Raw genomic sequence first — 15,230 nt, forward strand, 5'->3', positions numbered from 1 at the left:
CACTTTTGGAGCTGGACCAGGGCACATCAGACACCAGTTTTATGGCCTGGCATTAATGCAAAATGTCCATGTTGACCACCGCGAGTTGGAGGAGATACCTTTTAGGAAAGTCTCGAGACAATCAAATAAGATATCAGTAGAGAACTAAATCAATCATCAAAACAAATCCTGCCCTCCAACAGGACATTAATAAACAGTTAGGACTCATGTCAGCTTCTTTTTGGCGTTATTGCAGAGGCCAAATAGCCCCTCTGAGTAATTTAAGGACCTGTTTATGTTTCTACAACATGAATTGACATTAGGGATGCAAAACTGATACACAAACTGATGATTATACTGATAAAGCCACCATGGATGCACTAATTTGGGTTGCTCCAAGAGGTTCCCAGTTTAGTTGCATTAGAATAGGAGGACAGAGACCCACCCACAAAACTCCATATATGTGCCCCTCAGGCTGCCATCAATCATAGCGTTCAACAGCTAAGGTATGTATTGGGGTCCAGCAGCGGAGTTAACCGATACTGTGGCTTCGCTTAATTCGGCATCTTAGATCTCACGTTGCAAAATTTGACCCAAATCTTCCTCACATCTTATTCACAATGCTACCATTTACTTAAAAAAAAAAAAAAGAAATGCAGAGAAATTGACAGAGAATAATCTTTCGTCTTGAGTGGCAGTCACCCCTCCAAGTGCAGCCATGAAGGTGACAAGAGAGAGAGAGCGGGCGAAAGAGACCAAGCTCTGTCAAACACCATAAAAACAAGACAGCTGTAGTGACTGAAATAGCGCCGCCTTGCAACTCCCACCCACCCGCCGCTCTCTTTCTCTGCCATTTTACCTCTCTTCCACAATTCGTCTTCTTGGCCTGGTTTGCCCTCGTCAAAAATATTAGTCCTTCTTTCATTATGACCCACATAAACATAGGTTTCTTTAAAACTAAAGGGATTTTTGACTTGATTCATTCATTTACTTGTATGCTGCTATCCTAGAACATTAGCTGTCATGAACAAATTCATTAATAAGGCTCTTTAAAACGTACCACATTCAGTCATTAAGATTTGTGCAAGTTTTTTTATGGGGTGGGTGGACAATACTAAATACTAATAAAGTACGACCCACTTGCTTAATAAGTGAAGTAATCCATTTGGTGTGGGATTATTAGAGGAACTGAGATCTAGTTGAACTGATGGAGATAAATGAGATGTAGGTGTTGCAAAGGGTTTTCATCTTCATAAAAAAAAAAACAATAAAGCTCATGTTCTTTATTGACAATACAAAATGGTCAGTAAAAACATTATGCAAACTACTTAAAAACTTCTTTTTTTAAAAAAAAATGTGTGTTTTTTTAAAAATATATTAATAATAAAAGCTTTCAGTTTTCTATTTACATGATAATTTTTTTTTAAAGCTGGAACTGAATTCAGTTATGTTGGCTTCATCCAAAGTCAATCAAGTTTTCTTCCTGAGCAACTTCAGGTCGCCCCTTCTTTGACCACTTGGCAATCAGTAATTTCACTTCTTTCCCAAAATCCTCATGCAATTTACAAAATTCTTCCTTTGTGACTGGAAACGCTGCTGGCCACTCCACTAATGGTGGACCTGGGTCATTTAGAGGTACCACGTTAGCATTTCTCTTGGGCCAGAGCATCGGTGAGCGTTTCGCTGCTGGTTTGGGTGAAATGTTCACGGGTTGAAACATCAGAACAGAACTCTGAGTGGCTACGGCACTAACACTTGACGTTGGGCATGAAGAGACTGGTGTCAGCGGCTGGCCCAGGCTGGCTGTAGGATATCCTGCTTCTGCGTTGTTAAAAACTGGCATGACGAAAGGGTTCCCCTTGACAGGCTGCCCGGCAAACTCAGCAAAAGCCTCTGAGAAACAGAGAAATGCATTAATAGGAATACAGTTAAAGCAGGCCCGCTGAGTACATCGCTGTTCTGTTCCTTCAGGATTTAAAGGTCCAGAGTGTAAAATTTTTAAGGAAGCCTGTCTGACAGTTTGTTTCGTAATTAGGGTACTGTCAGGCGGGCTTCCTTAAAAAATGGCGGTGCAAAATGCCTGCTAACTAGGAGCAAGACCCTTGATCTATGTATATTCTTATATGTATGAGAACCGTTCTAGGGGTGACCTTTACTGTACTGCAAATACACTTTTATTGATGTATTTATGGGCAGTATCTTAAGTTTTTACTAATATAAAAATTATAAATCAAGCCTTATCTTACTCACTAGATCTTTAAACACAGATCAAGTACATTATTTACTTTTACATTATTAGGGATAGGGTAAAATTAGAGTTCACCCAAATTGAAAACGTAAATGTTTTCTATCTTCTTTTACTTTTTACAGGACGGGACAGACTCCTAAATCTAAGACCTCGAAGGTACCAAGGGCTCTAATAAACAACACAAACAACAAAACCTAATGTTACTCCATACGACTTATACACTTTCATCAAGGTGTCAAGAGGATGTGACAGTCCAATTTGTCTAAATTTGCAATATTACCACCATGTTTTTTGTTACTGTTTGTCAGCGGTATTAAAATGCTACATAAATAAAGAGAACTTCACATGACATACCAACACGCGATTGTTGACTGTACGCGGTATCTGTACACACGGATTCAATGCCTTGTGCAGCTGCTCTCCAAGAACAAAGGCAGCTCTCTTCCAGCCAGAAATAGAAAGGACACCCTGCCCTCCAGCATCTCACCTCTGTACTTCTTCTCCAAATCCATCACTAGCAGGGACATGTAGTTGTGGTTGGCCGACAACAGCGCTTTGATCCAGCTCTCCTGACTGGGCTGGTCCTCGGCAGCAAACTTGTACGTCTTCAGTCCTGGCTCGGCCCAAACCAGCGAGAAGGCAAACTGCTCTTCGGACTCGCACAGCTCGACGGTGCAGCCCTCCAGAACAATCAGTCCAGTCAGGTCGCGGTCAGCCGGTCGGTCCTTGTAGAAAAGGAGGTTCCCCTTGAGCACGAACCAGCGCTTCTGATAGGAGGTCTTGATCTCGCCCTGGGAAGATTAGTACAGCTTGTTGCTGTCCTGACATTTTTCTTGCTCAAGACACTCAGTGAAACAAGAGTTACAGGAAGTTACAGCGTGTTGTTGAAATTAGCTGCTGCAAAGACCAAATCAGGAAGTTCATCTTTTTAAATATTCATAACAAACTGTAGAACATTTCAGCAGTTTAAGTAAATGTCATCACTCACTACTGGTTACAAGGGCAGCACAGAACATTTTGCAACTACTACAACTGAATGTGTAATTTATTCAGCACTGCTTAGAACTGTCATGCCATGCTTTTAATTTATAAGCACATGACATATTGTTATAAAGCCCACCTAACACATCTATCAATGACATTTGAAATTGTTCTTATGTGCGCTTTTCATGTAATTTGTCAGGTCTTAACAGCTGGTTTGTACACATTCCTGTAGTATATTAGAATATTATTAGTAATCATAATCATCATCACCATCATCCCACTGCTGCTGCAATTCCACCTGCTGTAATTTTATATATTTAACATTGGCCAGTAGGTTGCAAAAACAACAGGTTTCCAAGGACGTTCTATTCACAGTGTCTTACCTTCTTGCACAGGTAACCCTCTTTGTCCACCGGCGACTGACAGGATTCGTAGTAGGAGATAATTTTTTCATTAAGCTTCATTTTAACATCACGGGTTGGTCAAACGCTGAACCTGCGGCGGTAAACAACAACAAACATGGCTGTCCTTCCTTGTCTTTTTGTGTTTATGGACAAGTGGCATCAACGTTACATTATTCGTAAGGTTTGTGGTCTGGTGCATTGTTACGTTGTGCAGAATGCGAAACTCTTGAAACATCGCGGCGTGCCATCTAATGCGGCTTGTAAAGTGCGGGAAGGCTGCCAAAGTGACCGCCATTAATAACTTCGACAACTGTTTTGAATGCGGCACGGACTCACCGCCAGTCCGCGTCGACAAAAATAACTCCCGGCCGACTGCTGCGCTCCATATATACCGACCGTGTCAGTCCGCTGTGCCTATTGAAAACCGTGAGGTAAGACGCGTTTCTTCACAGTCGTTACTCACCTGTTTTTTCAGAAGCGGCCATAAAAACGTGTTTCTGTTTTCGTCTGTTGGTGTGTGCCAATTACTTCCTGGTTGCCAAGAGAAAAAAAATAAGGTGTGACAGAGGTGAGGCTCCACGTCAGTGAAGCAACCGGACGGAGGTGTGTGTTCAGCTTCACCCACTTAAACAAACTCTATACACACTTCATTCACGCCGCAAGACCAGAGATAACGTGGCAAAGAAAATAATATAAAAAAAGAAACCATAAAAATAAAGTCGTGTTGAAGGATTAAAGTAGTTTTGTCTTTTCCTGCTTCATGGAACTTGAAACGTGAAGCATATTGTACTTAAAACACACATTGGGGGAAAATAGAAAATAGCTCACTACTCTTTTTTTAAGCCTTTGTTGTAATCAGTGGTACCCGCCTGGTAACTATTTTCTTTATACTTTACCTCACATAAAAATGACATAAAAGGACATCAAAATGTGGAGACTTAATGCACTTATATTTAGTAATTTAACATTAAGATATGTAATTAGATGCTGCCTAATGGTTCTTGAGAAAGAGCCACTGATTCCATCTAAATAACGTTAAAAAAAAAAAAAAAAAAAAAATTAAGAGCTGCCCTCATAACTGATTTGCGAGGTGCTTCTTAATAATTTGTTAAACTGTAGTGCAGTGTAAACTATTTTTTACACTACATAAATGTCATTCACCATGTCATGTGTGGTACAGTCATACATTTATTGTCCCGTGTAAATTAATTTTTCTTTTGTCCTAAACAAGCAAATACATCTGCAGATACTATGTCCGCCATACAGTAAACTACAATCATATCAGTAAATTGGACTCAACTCTCAGACTCAACATGTGTAATTGGTCAAAATAATTGAATTATATTACGTGTTTGTGTGTGTATTAATTTATAGAATAATCTGTTTTATTTAAAACCTGTATTAGCTGCTGCTTGTTAAGTTTAGTGCAGTTTGTCCTCATAGTCATCAAGCCAATATCTATAGTTACTTACGTAACAATTAAAATGAATTATTATTATATGATTTGCCTTTGTATCAGTCATTAACTGCAAAACATTAACATCTTTGGTAATCTAATTGCAGTATAGCCCAGTTTCATCTTGATCAGGATACAGGGTACTGAATTCGCAGTAGAAGACACAAGAAGTCCAGCAACACTGAATAACATGACACCAGCATAAAGATAAAATAATAATAATAATGATTTTTTTTTTAATATATATATTGCACTTTACATAAAGAAATCTCAAAGTGCTACAAGAAGCATAAAACCTAATGTAGATAAAGAACAAAGAGACATAAAAGTAATAAAGCCTGCTGTAAGACATAATTATTAAAAAAAAAAAAAAAAAAACACACAACCCGAGCAATGAGACATAAAAGGATTCAAGAACGCTCTTTCTCTGAGTCCAGTGTTGCAGTACATAAATCATTTCTGCTGTAAGAATTTCAGATGTGAATTCTTTTTGATGTGGATCTTCTGGTGCCTTTTCAGGTTTTCTCTTCGACTGAAGCTCTTTCCGCAGTGGTGGCAGGGGTATGGTTTCTCTCCTGTGTGGACCCTCACGTGTTTTGTCAGGTCACCTGCCTGGTAGAAAGACCGCCCGCACTGTATGCATTCATAGGGTTTCTCCCCTGTATGACAGCGCCAATGGATTTTTAGGTTCTTTACCTTGCCGAAAGTCTTTCCACATACACTGCAGGAGTATGAGTTACATGTTCTGACCTGCTCCTCTTGCATTTTTCTTCCATCCAACGCAGCAGTCCTGCTGCCATTTTCAGAGGAATGTCTTCTAAGCACAACTTCATTTGAATTAACCAAGACAATTCGGCATGACTCAACATAAACTTGAGACCTGTGTTCCTCAGTAGAGTGGTGGCCAGAAGAGTTTGCATGCACTTCCACGCGTTCACTTCGTACTTGGGGAGATGCTGGTTCTAAACTTGTGCAGTCTGTCGGTTCTGGATCCCTGTTGATAAGAGGCAAATTTATCTCACATGCAGCGCCTGCCTGAGAGACTTCCTTTTTAACATTCTGAGATGCAGCCTCTACTTCCGTTGTACAAAGTTCTGCCACGTGTGCAATGCTGCATTCAGCTCTTGGTTCAGTTTTAATGTAGCGCTCAAGCTGTTTTGGCGTCTGTACGTCAGAATCAGGGTCATGGATGCTGCAAATGCTAACTGGATTTTCTTCTATGAGAGGGAGGTCATGATTCTGCCTCACAGTAAATTCTGAATCTTCTTCCCCATTTATGGTGTTCTTTTTTTCTGGATAAACAGACAAAACAAACAACAAAAAAAAATAAGAGAGAAGCCACTTCAGAAACATTACCCTCAACGACGTGGATTTTCCTAATAAACCCCACCTTCACTTTCTCTGATCGCACCATCCTGGAGTTCCTGTAGTCTCCTCCTCAGACTGCTGTTCTCTCTTTGGGTTCTGGCTGTTTTCTCTTGGTACTCTGACACCGTCGCTTTCACAATCTCGAGAACCTCTCGCACCGCCTCAGCCAGCAAGTTAGCCACCCGAGCATTCATGCGATCAAGTTTAGACATCCTGGAATAGTAAAAACAATCATGATAACACTGTGGAGGCATTTAGACTTTAAATCAAACTGTTACAATGTCTAAAACGTCTAGAGCGCTACATAAACTTTTTCTTAAAATCGTTTTTCTCGGAGGAGAGTGAATATAGTATTTTTAACTCGTTTTTTGACTGAGCTGTTGACATAAACAAACACGCAAAAACGCCCACAACAGTAAATTGCTAGCTTAATTTAGCATCATTACTTACTTCCGTATGCTTTCTTGCCCCTTTCAACGCCCGAGAAAACAGAATTTCAGACAGGCGTGGCAATCTTGTATATGTGTGTTCAATAAACACACTGGTTGGAAGTACGCAGTGACTTTATATTTATAAAAAAAAAAAAATAATAATAAATAAAAAGACATCAACATTACATACATGTGGGATGTACGCTTCCTTCGCTGTGTCTTACTTCCGTGCTGGTCTTCACTCGACTAAATAGCAGAACCTAGTGGCGCGGAATATCAATTACAGCCTACACATCTGTTCAATGCATGCTTGCTTGCATCATTACACCTACCGCAAGATGGTTGCACTGAATTTATGTTCATTGAACTTTTCTGGAATCTTTTTAAAAGAGATTCACATTTCATATTGCAAAAGCACGACGGAAGAAACCAGGAAATGTAACGTCCACCGGCCTCATACCTTTCAAAATAAAGGTGTTGGTTTCTCGTCCGCACCCGCAGTCAACAATGTTCAAGCAAAAAAAAAATATCTAATATCCAAACTCATATTCAAATAATGAATGAGTTTGGGTCCCATGGTGACGTTTTCAAACATGTCCCGAAATCTCATTTTATGGTAAGGGACAAGTACGATTTAAGCCATTTGCTGCCATCTACTGGCTAGTCAAAGCTAATCACACAAAACCACGCTCTCACGTTGTCTTTTTTTTTTTTTTTTTTTAACATACATATGTAGCAACCATCTGTCTACCATTAAAAGGCAAAATGCTTGTTTCCTAAGCTTTATCAAAACATACTGTATAATTTTCCTGACAAAATTCACAGCAATTTGGATTGGAACAGTTTATTTTGTAGTAACTCATGAGATAAAAAACTCAGAGCACAGCAAGCTAATGTGCAACTTATTGAAAGACATTTCAACAAAACACTGCAGTCAAACAAACATTTCAACAAAAAAGTGCATTATAAGGTTTGATTTTATGCTATCCCTTTTCCCAACAATTCAGTTGTTCAAATACAAGGAGCTCTGTAGGACTGCAGAGGAAAGGCAAAAGCAGTTAGTAGAAGCTACAGAGCAAACTCGATAGTAATAAACATTCATAAACATTTTCCTGACATGTTGAAGTGAGCCAAAACTTTGGCCTAGACTGTTCCAGTCTGAGACTTAATCTGGTTCCTCAAATAAACTGAGCAGGTTCTTTGGTTCAAAACTGGGTCGAGGCAAAGCTTCCTCTGTACAAGTCCTGTTTTGTCTGTGCCGCTGCGAGGACTTAACGGAGGAAGGGTGTCTGTTGTGTGCGGAAGTTTCATTCATTATGTTTGTCTGAAGCTCAGCAAGTACGGGGCTTGAACTGGGCGTCAGTGTGTGGTAAGACCTGTTAGAGTGAATGCTGGAAGTGGTCATCTTTGAACAAGAGGTGGCCCAATCACTCGGTTTAGTCCTGGCAGGACTATGATGGTTGTGTGTTGGTGAACCTGGAAGAGGGGTAGATGTGTTGTCCATAGACAGTCTCGATTTGACCCTGTTGGAAACAAAAACAAAAACAAATGGACAGAATTTCACAAAGAGTTCAACGGTGCATAGAAGCTGTGTATAATTAAGTGCCTACCTGTGTGAGAAAGTGGGTGAAAGCTCTGAGTCTGAGGGAGTCCAGCAAGTCACTGCTTCATCCTCAGGACTCCCCGAGTCACCATGCATGGCACTCAGGGGAAGGGTGAATTCCTTCTCCCAGCTATTCTTAGGAGGAGTGCTAGGTGCTGCCTTAGTCCAGTGGGGGACAAAAGGCCAGCGAAGGGAAGACCAGAGTCTACACCCAAAGCACACCACCATCTATTGAACAAAAAAAAAAAAAAAGGGGGGGGGGCAGAAATGGCTGCTTTTAATTGAATATTTCAGGAGTTGAACACCACTTTGAAGACTGCAAAGAGCCTCATTAGCCTCATTACACACATGGTCTTGATTTTCAAAACTCCTTTGTTTCATGCCAATTGCTAAAAAGTATTTCAAACAAGCACCTGGCAGAAAGAGGTCAGCGTCATAGCCATCTCTGCCACTATTAAAAACATGCGCCTTTTCCATCTCTCTTTCCAGACAGCAGGAAGTGCAAGAAGCTCAGACACTGTGGGCCTATCGGACGGCTCCGGAGCCAGCATCATTCGCAGCACTGTCTGAAGATCACTCGACAGACCTGCAAAAAGAAATAATAATAATGATGATACTACTACTACTAATAATAATAATAATAATAATAATAATAATAATAATAATAATAATAATAATAATAATGATAGAAAAACAACAATGGAAAGATGGAGTCTTACTGCTGGTGAACTCTGACGGGAGGCAACCCTGTCTGAGCTGTTGCCAACCATTACCACCATTGGGAACTTCTATGTTACAGGCCACTTCCAGAATAGTGACACCCAAACTGTGAGAACATATTTGTTCATGTAAAAAGGGACAGATTCCTATGAGGTTTTAAAACACCATTTTGTTAAAGGTCACTATGTGTACCTGAAGACATCTGCGGCAGGTCCATACTCCCCACGGAGCAGCTCAGGTGCCATGTACCTCGGGTCTCCCTCCTGCACATCATCCTCTGAAGTGAATCTTCCTTTATTTCTGAGCTCAAGCAGCAGCCCAAAGTCTCCCAGCTTCAGGCGTCCAGAGGCGGTCATGAGGACATTTGCAGGTTTAAGGTCCAGGTGAACGAAACCATGAGAATGTAAATGCTGCAGTGCTGAGAGGAGGTCGCACATGTAGGCCCATGCAGCAGGCTCATCTGTGACAACATGTAGAGTAGCCTCATTAGTAGAAAGGCAGACCAGGCAGTTTTCTGAAGATTGGAAAAAAACATAATTAGGCCAATATTACAATATATTCTGGACGAACCTGGGCGGGGTGACTGGGTCTCAGCATGCAGCAGCAGAGTGGTGCTGCACAGCTCCGTCTGAATGTACAAGCGGCCACATTCCTCCCAGGCTGCCACAAGGTTGAGGATGTGAGGGTGAGGACACAGCCGCTCGTGGTTCCTGGCTTCCCTCACACTGCGATTCCTCTCACTCTTGCCCCTGAAGCGATAAGCGGAGCGCTTCACCGCATACTGACAGCCGTCCTTGTTGCTTTGCACCTGCAGAAGATGCAGGTAAGCACTGTTTCACGCTTTTTCACTGTTGTGGTCAAAGGTATGAAAACCAAGCCCAGATTTGTTTTTTTGTTTTTTAAAGTGAAACTCAAATAAACAAGTAACATGCAATTTTCATTAGCATGTTGGAAAAATACAAATTGATTGGGTTCTTTTTTCCAAGGCTGATTTAAAATGACTTGTTCCCTAATAGTTGTAATTCATGAAATTACATGATTACTGTAGTAACTATTGTTATTGTAGATTTGGAATATCAATAACATGTTTTACACCAAATTTACATTCATAATTTATACAGTGTTTGACTTACTTTGTACACTTCTCCAAAGGATCCTCTTCCTATTAGGCCCAGATTGCTGAAGCACTGATTAAAATAGGACTGCTGCTTATTAGGGTCGTACTCAGTTGTCGGAAGTGGGGATTTAGTGAGGGAGCAGGACAGGGGCGTCCAGGGGGAAGGCTGCTGAGGGAACAATCTGCACACAGACGGGCATCCTTTAGACGGTTTTAGCGGGGCAAGAGAATGCCGGGAAGGAGAAGAGAAGGATGAGTCAGATGTAGATGACGAAGACACACGGACACGGCGTTTCTTGATGGAGAAGCATTGCTCTGCATGGGAGAAGTGCGCCGGAAGAGGGGGAGCCACCCTGGCCGTGGTGGTTTCCACTGCCACCGACATTGTGGGCCACTTTTTTCAGCTCCTTAGTGAGGGAGAGCCAGCTGCAACGACAAAAATGATTCAACCTTTAAAATGTATGGTGTGAAAAAAAAACTGTGGAAATAAAGAATAGAATAGAATAGAATAGAATAGAATAGAATAGAATAGAATGCCTTTTATCGATACAACACAGCACAACGCAACATATATAGTCAGTGCATGTTTGAGTTTACAGTGGTTATGGCCTCGGGGAAGAGACTGTAATTAAGAGGCTGAAAAAAGAAAACAACTGATACAGACGTTGTTGTTTTGTTTTTTAAAGTGTCAGTTGCGTTCCCTGACAATTAACCAGATTAAAAAGTCTTATATTTAGTTTGTGTGTGTGTGTGTGTGTGTGTGTGTGTGTGTGTGTGTGTGTGTGTGTGTGTGTGACAGAGAGAGAGAGAGAGAGAGAGAGAGAGAGAGAGAGAGAGAGAGCGAGAGAGAGAGAGAGAGCGAGAGAGAGACCTTTGGTTTACTGGTAAGGCTGGCCTGGGAATTACGACGTCGACATTCAAATGTTTATCTAGTAGTTGTTGAGTCAGTAAACAGCCACGGCTAGTGCGATCACTGCAACAATGCCAAACATAGCATTATCTGTCCTGGTCACTGGATGCCATGTGTTGTCCCTTACAACTAAACACAATATTTGCTGCGTGCGGGCGGAACACATCAACAGCGCAATTAAAGCACCTTGCTAGTCACCTAGCTTCCAGTTGGCGCAAAAAGACTCGCTAAACTGCCAGCTGGTGTCTTAACTTAAAAACAAATCTATATGTACGATAATAAATGAAGTCACTGCAGTACATACCATCATCCAGTACATGTGGCGGCTTTCCAAACAGTGGGCAAAAGCTTCTTGCTCAAGAAAAACCTGAGCTGCATCCGCCGCAGAGAACGTCAAGCACCTCGCGCCAAATTCTGAACCTGCGACGCAGCGTGGCGTAAGCACGTCTGTGAATGCCGAGAGCGCGTCCGAATTGCGCAATATCCGCGAGCGGTGCAATCTGGGTTGGTTTTGCTGCACATCACCGAGCTGGCGCAACTGGCTAGCTAGCTCACCACTTGAAATGGTAACGTCGTTTTTAATCAACGGTTGTTTTGTGAAACGTGTCGCTTTGTGCTGAGACAGAGTCTCCTTTCCGCGTGTAGTTGGCGTGTTCGGGCGTCAGAGCGCGCTCTGCTTCGTTGGCTGTAAAAAAACAAATGTTGATTTACGCTCGTGCCGTCTAGCAAGCTAGTGCTAAGTTTGCTATGTTAGCATCGAGCTGGTATAACAATAGCAAATTCGGGAACTGCACTTAACTAGTCATATTTGCGTGGATTCTCTTGGACCTAGTTTAATGTTTTCCAAACCACCCTCCTGGACAGTACCCGTTGTACCTCTGTTGTCACCCACCCATTACATAGACCATTAGGTGCTTTACTTAAATCCCGAAGGCTGTCTTGTTTTACGTTAGCATAAAAGCATACACCTTTACCTCTGTCGCCAGATTACGAGTAGCATCGTTGTTCGGCGCATGTTCTCGTATTTTTTATGTGGAACTATCACTTAAAATTAGACTTTCTTGGTACAACTTTGTTTAATAACTTATTATGGTTTCTAAATTGATGAAGGAGCCTCAGGAAGAAGTCTCAACAAACTCAACGTCGAAGAAGACAACTTATCTTTGTTTCGAAAACACAAAGCTGAATATTATAAAACTAACATAGAATATAAATAAATAACAATTGCCAGTCCACTACCTACTTCTCCACATGAACTTACTCACTGTTTTCTCCCCAGGACGTGTTCTTAATGATCAGACGTCACAAGACCACAATCTTCACGGATGCGAAGGAGTCCACCACTGTTTATGAGCTCAAACGCATTGTTGAAGGAATTCTGAAAAGAACACCTGAAGACCAGAGGCTCTACAAAGTATGCCCTCTTCCTGCCCTCTTGTCCTAAACGTTTCACCTGAAGTGTTTTGTTCTTGTTGCGAAAGGAATCATTGTAATCTTCCTACCCCATAGTGAATCCAAACATCCCTCCAACAAACTCGCTGATACGGCTCTTTCAAGGGCATTTAAGGGTTCTGTGACATTCTCCCTCTCTTGTCACCCAGGATGACCAGCTGCTAGAAGACAGTAAAACCCTCGGTGACTGTGGATTCACAAATCAGACTGCCAGACCACAAGCTCCAGCCACAGTGGGTCTGGCCTTCCGCATCAGTGGTATGCATAGTCTGATAACTCAGCTGTATGTTTTTGGAAAGGGTTGTTTATTTTAATTTATTTTATTATTTTATTTTGTGACAAAATGCGTTCGATACTAATTCCAAGATTTGTTCTTGTAACTTTAAAACAACAAAATAATTTGTCTTTGTCTTCTTTTAGAATTGTCTTGCAAAAGAAACAAACTCTAATGGAGTACGAGTTAATTCTCACAATGCCATTATAAGTCAATAATGTAAAGCATTTAATTTGTTTGTCTGTGATAATGAAACATTTGAGGAAGTATAATGATTAAGTGAATAACTTAACTGCAGTTGGGCTGCCTCACACAAATAATTTTGTATTCAAAAACAGAACTATAGATCTCCATATGTTTGTATTATTTCAAAACTATGGTAAAACGATTTTTCTATAATACTCACACAATTTAGAAGTCAAGGCGTGCTTTAAACCAGTGTTTTTCAGCCACTGTTCTACGGCACAATAGTGTACTTTGAGATAGTGTCAGGTGTGTTGTGAAAAATTATCCAATTTCACTTCTAAAAAAACAAACAAAAACAGTCCATTGATGAGTGAGTGTGCTTTAAAAGGAACATACGCCTATTTCCCTCCCTCAGTTCCTCCCAGGTTAAAGAGGTCAAGGTTTCATATTGATTGAGTATAAATGAATGGAGAGATATTGTCATTATCAGGCTAAAAAGAGTAATTCTATAATATTTTTGGTTGGTAGTGCGCCATGGGATTTTTTTCAATGTAAAAAAAAAAAAAAATGTGCCGTGGCCCAACAAAGGTTGAAGAACACTGCTTTAAACAGAGCTGATCGTTTTTTCATTCTTGCAAATACCGAAGGAGAACAACCCATTGCTGTCTGCATCCACTGCAGCAGCGTTGACGCGACTGATGCAGCCATATGGCCACCGTGCTGCAGTGTCACAGCTAATCTCTCCTCGTCCCCTCTGCTCACCAGACGAGATGTTCGAACAGCTGCACATCGAGGCCTTCTCCAGCCCCCCAGAGCTCCCCGATGTGATGAAGCCTCAGGACTCCGGTAGCACTGCCAACGAACAGGCTGTGCAGTGATGACAGCGAGAGGAAGCGACAGGGCCGGAGAGAATGAAGGAAGTGGGTGTGTGGATTAAGTGCAGGGGGAGGTCGCGGAGGTGGAGGATGTGTAATATAATTTCTGTTGATGGATCGGGACATTCTAGGTAACCAAGCCCATGTATGTTACCTTCATGTTGTCATCCCCTCATCACCACAATTTGCTTCACAAAGTCATTTACTTAGAAACAGAAATAACGGCTCATGATTTTCACATCACTTGGAGTTCTGTTGTTTTGTCTTTTTAAAACAATCGGTCGGACGTTTTGAATGAAGTAGGTTTCAGAGCTGATGTTTTGTGTGTCGGTGAAAGAGAGAGAAGTAGTAATTATTTTCACCATTATTTCGGAGGAGTGGAAGATGTAGTCGTGTGTCACAGTGTTCTAGCAGTAACATGCGTAGGTAAGGACTGTGGTGTGTGAATAACTGCATGAACAAGTTCATCCCAGACACTTTGTTTTTCACAGAGGAAGATAAAGTCCCAGCTGTTATGTTTCCTTCCCTCTTTTTGTTGTACATTTCAAAATGCAACCCAGGAAAAAAAAAAGGTCTTTATAATAATTGTGTTTGTCTCGTCTTATTTTAATTGTCAGTTCCTCGTTTGATATGTCATGCACTGAAACACAGTACCTCTCTGAAAACAGAAGGATTGTTTTCTTTTCTTTTTTTTTGTCCAAAAGAAATTTTGTCTGTCTCACAGTATGCACATAAAAAGTCGCTTGTGTTAAATCTTCAGATTTAAAATGAGGAATAATTCACATTTCACTAACCTCAATGTGGCACCTTCCTTAAATCACAAAAAGAGAGTCTGTAACTGAGCTTGCTTAATTAAAAGTTTTTCCTGTTTGTTTTTTACACTGGTGGCTCATTCTTATTTTTCAGCGATGGGGAAACTACATTGTGTTTGCTTGTGTTTTTATGTTAATAATTAATTGTCAAGGTCACGCCACTGTGGGCCCCCTCTGCCCACCACCCAACTATCACCCATATTCATAGGAGGCTATCTAAAATGTGTCTTACCTCTAAGTACACAACTCCAAAGTCTGGGAAGGCACAGGATTCAAACCACCAACCCCTTTGGTTAATGGATGTCCTGCTCTCTTGATTCACTGTATTTTAATGGTAGAATTTAAGCACATTAAGGCTCCAAAAGCCGTTCCCCTGCATCACTCTGACCTTGCATCCAGGGAGAAGTTACT

At 41.2% G+C, this 15,230-nt stretch overlaps 3 protein-coding genes and 1 long non-coding RNA gene across 6 annotated transcripts; 1 reads left to right on the forward strand and 3 right to left on the reverse strand.

Moving 5' to 3' along the window:
• Window positions 1-1,247: 1,247 nt before the first annotated feature.
• Window positions 1,248-4,230, reverse strand: LOC142893567 (sesquipedalian-2-like). 2 transcript variants are annotated; one of them, XM_076034245.1, is made up of 4 exons: window positions 4,079-4,230; window positions 3,595-3,706; window positions 2,715-3,018; window positions 1,248-1,872 (listed from the first exon to the last, which is right to left on the reverse strand). In XM_076034245.1, the coding sequence occupies exons 2-4, from the start codon at window positions 3,673-3,675 to the stop codon at window positions 1,436-1,438; spliced, it is 822 nt and encodes a 273-aa protein (XP_075890360.1). In that variant the 5' UTR covers window positions 3,676-3,706; window positions 4,079-4,230; the 3' UTR covers window positions 1,248-1,435. The 2 variants fall into 2 exon arrangements, with proteins under 2 accessions (XP_075890360.1, XP_075890359.1); XM_076034244.1 differs by having other exon boundaries at window positions 3,952-4,093.
• A 1,463-nt stretch (window positions 4,231-5,693) lies between these two features.
• LOC142893571 (uncharacterized) lies at window positions 5,694-7,285 on the reverse strand. 2 transcript variants are annotated; one of them, XR_012927721.1, is made up of 3 exons: window positions 7,061-7,285; window positions 6,462-6,652; window positions 5,694-6,363 (listed from the first exon to the last, which is right to left on the reverse strand). It is a non-coding gene; the product is annotated as an uncharacterized LOC142893571 (long non-coding RNA). The 2 variants fall into 2 exon arrangements; XR_012927722.1 differs by lacking the exon at window positions 7,061-7,285 and adding an exon at window positions 6,890-7,045.
• A 413-nt stretch (window positions 7,286-7,698) lies between these two features.
• pkmyt1 (protein kinase, membrane associated tyrosine/threonine 1) lies at window positions 7,699-11,664 on the reverse strand. The gene is made up of 8 exons (XM_076034247.1): window positions 11,525-11,664; window positions 10,327-10,736; window positions 9,764-10,001; window positions 9,386-9,653; window positions 9,193-9,299; window positions 8,887-9,059; window positions 8,481-8,701; window positions 7,699-8,393 (listed from the first exon to the last, which is right to left on the reverse strand). Exons 2-8 carry the CDS (start codon window positions 10,693-10,695, stop codon window positions 8,036-8,038), a joined length of 1,734 nt encoding a protein of 577 aa, XP_075890362.1. The 5' UTR covers window positions 10,696-10,736; window positions 11,525-11,664; the 3' UTR covers window positions 7,699-8,035.
• Window positions 11,629-14,886, forward strand: LOC142893570 (elongin-B). The gene is made up of 4 exons (XM_076034248.1): window positions 11,629-11,786; window positions 12,500-12,634; window positions 12,822-12,930; window positions 13,898-14,886. The coding sequence occupies exons 1-4, from the start codon at window positions 11,784-11,786 to the stop codon at window positions 14,008-14,010; spliced, it is 360 nt and encodes a 119-aa protein (XP_075890363.1). The 5' UTR covers window positions 11,629-11,783; the 3' UTR covers window positions 14,011-14,886.
• The last annotated feature ends 344 nt before the right edge of the window (window positions 14,887-15,230 follow it).

This window comes from Nelusetta ayraudi, unplaced genomic scaffold (genome assembly GCF_046127955.1).
Source record: "Nelusetta ayraudi isolate G7.1 ecotype Tasmania unplaced genomic scaffold, CSIRO-AGI_Nayr_v1 ptg000042l, whole genome shotgun sequence".
Lineage (NCBI taxonomy): Eukaryota > Metazoa > Chordata > Actinopteri > Tetraodontiformes > Monacanthidae > Nelusetta > Nelusetta ayraudi.

Coding starts and splice junctions, on each gene's coding strand:
- LOC142893567 (XM_076034245.1), bottom strand. CDS start 3,675: ATGAAGCTTAATGAAAAAATTATCTCCTACTACGAATCCTGTCAGTCG. Junction 3,019..3,594: donor AGGGTTACCTGTGCAAGAAG/GTAAGACACTGT, acceptor TAATCTTCCCAG/GGCGAGATCAAGACCTCCTA. Junction 1,873..2,714: donor TTTGGAGAAGAAGTACAGAG/GTGAGATGCTGG, acceptor TCTGTTTCTCAG/AGGCTTTTGCTGAGTTTGCC.
- pkmyt1 (XM_076034247.1), bottom strand. CDS start 10,695: ATGTCGGTGGCAGTGGAAACCACCACGGCCAGGGTGGCTCCCCCTCTT. Junction 9,300..9,385: donor CCTGCCGCAGATGTCTTCAG/GTACACATAGTG, acceptor ATGTTCTCACAG/TTTGGGTGTCACTATTCTGG. Junction 9,060..9,192: donor CCCGTCAGAGTTCACCAGCA/GTAAGACTCCAT, acceptor TTCTTTTTGCAG/GTCTGTCGAGTGATCTTCAG.
- LOC142893570 (XM_076034248.1), top strand. Junction 12,635..12,821: donor AAGACCAGAGGCTCTACAAA/GTATGCCCTCTT, acceptor CTTGTCACCCAG/GATGACCAGCTGCTAGAAGA. Junction 12,931..13,897: donor TCTGGCCTTCCGCATCAGTG/GTATGCATAGTC, acceptor TCTGCTCACCAG/ACGAGATGTTCGAACAGCTG.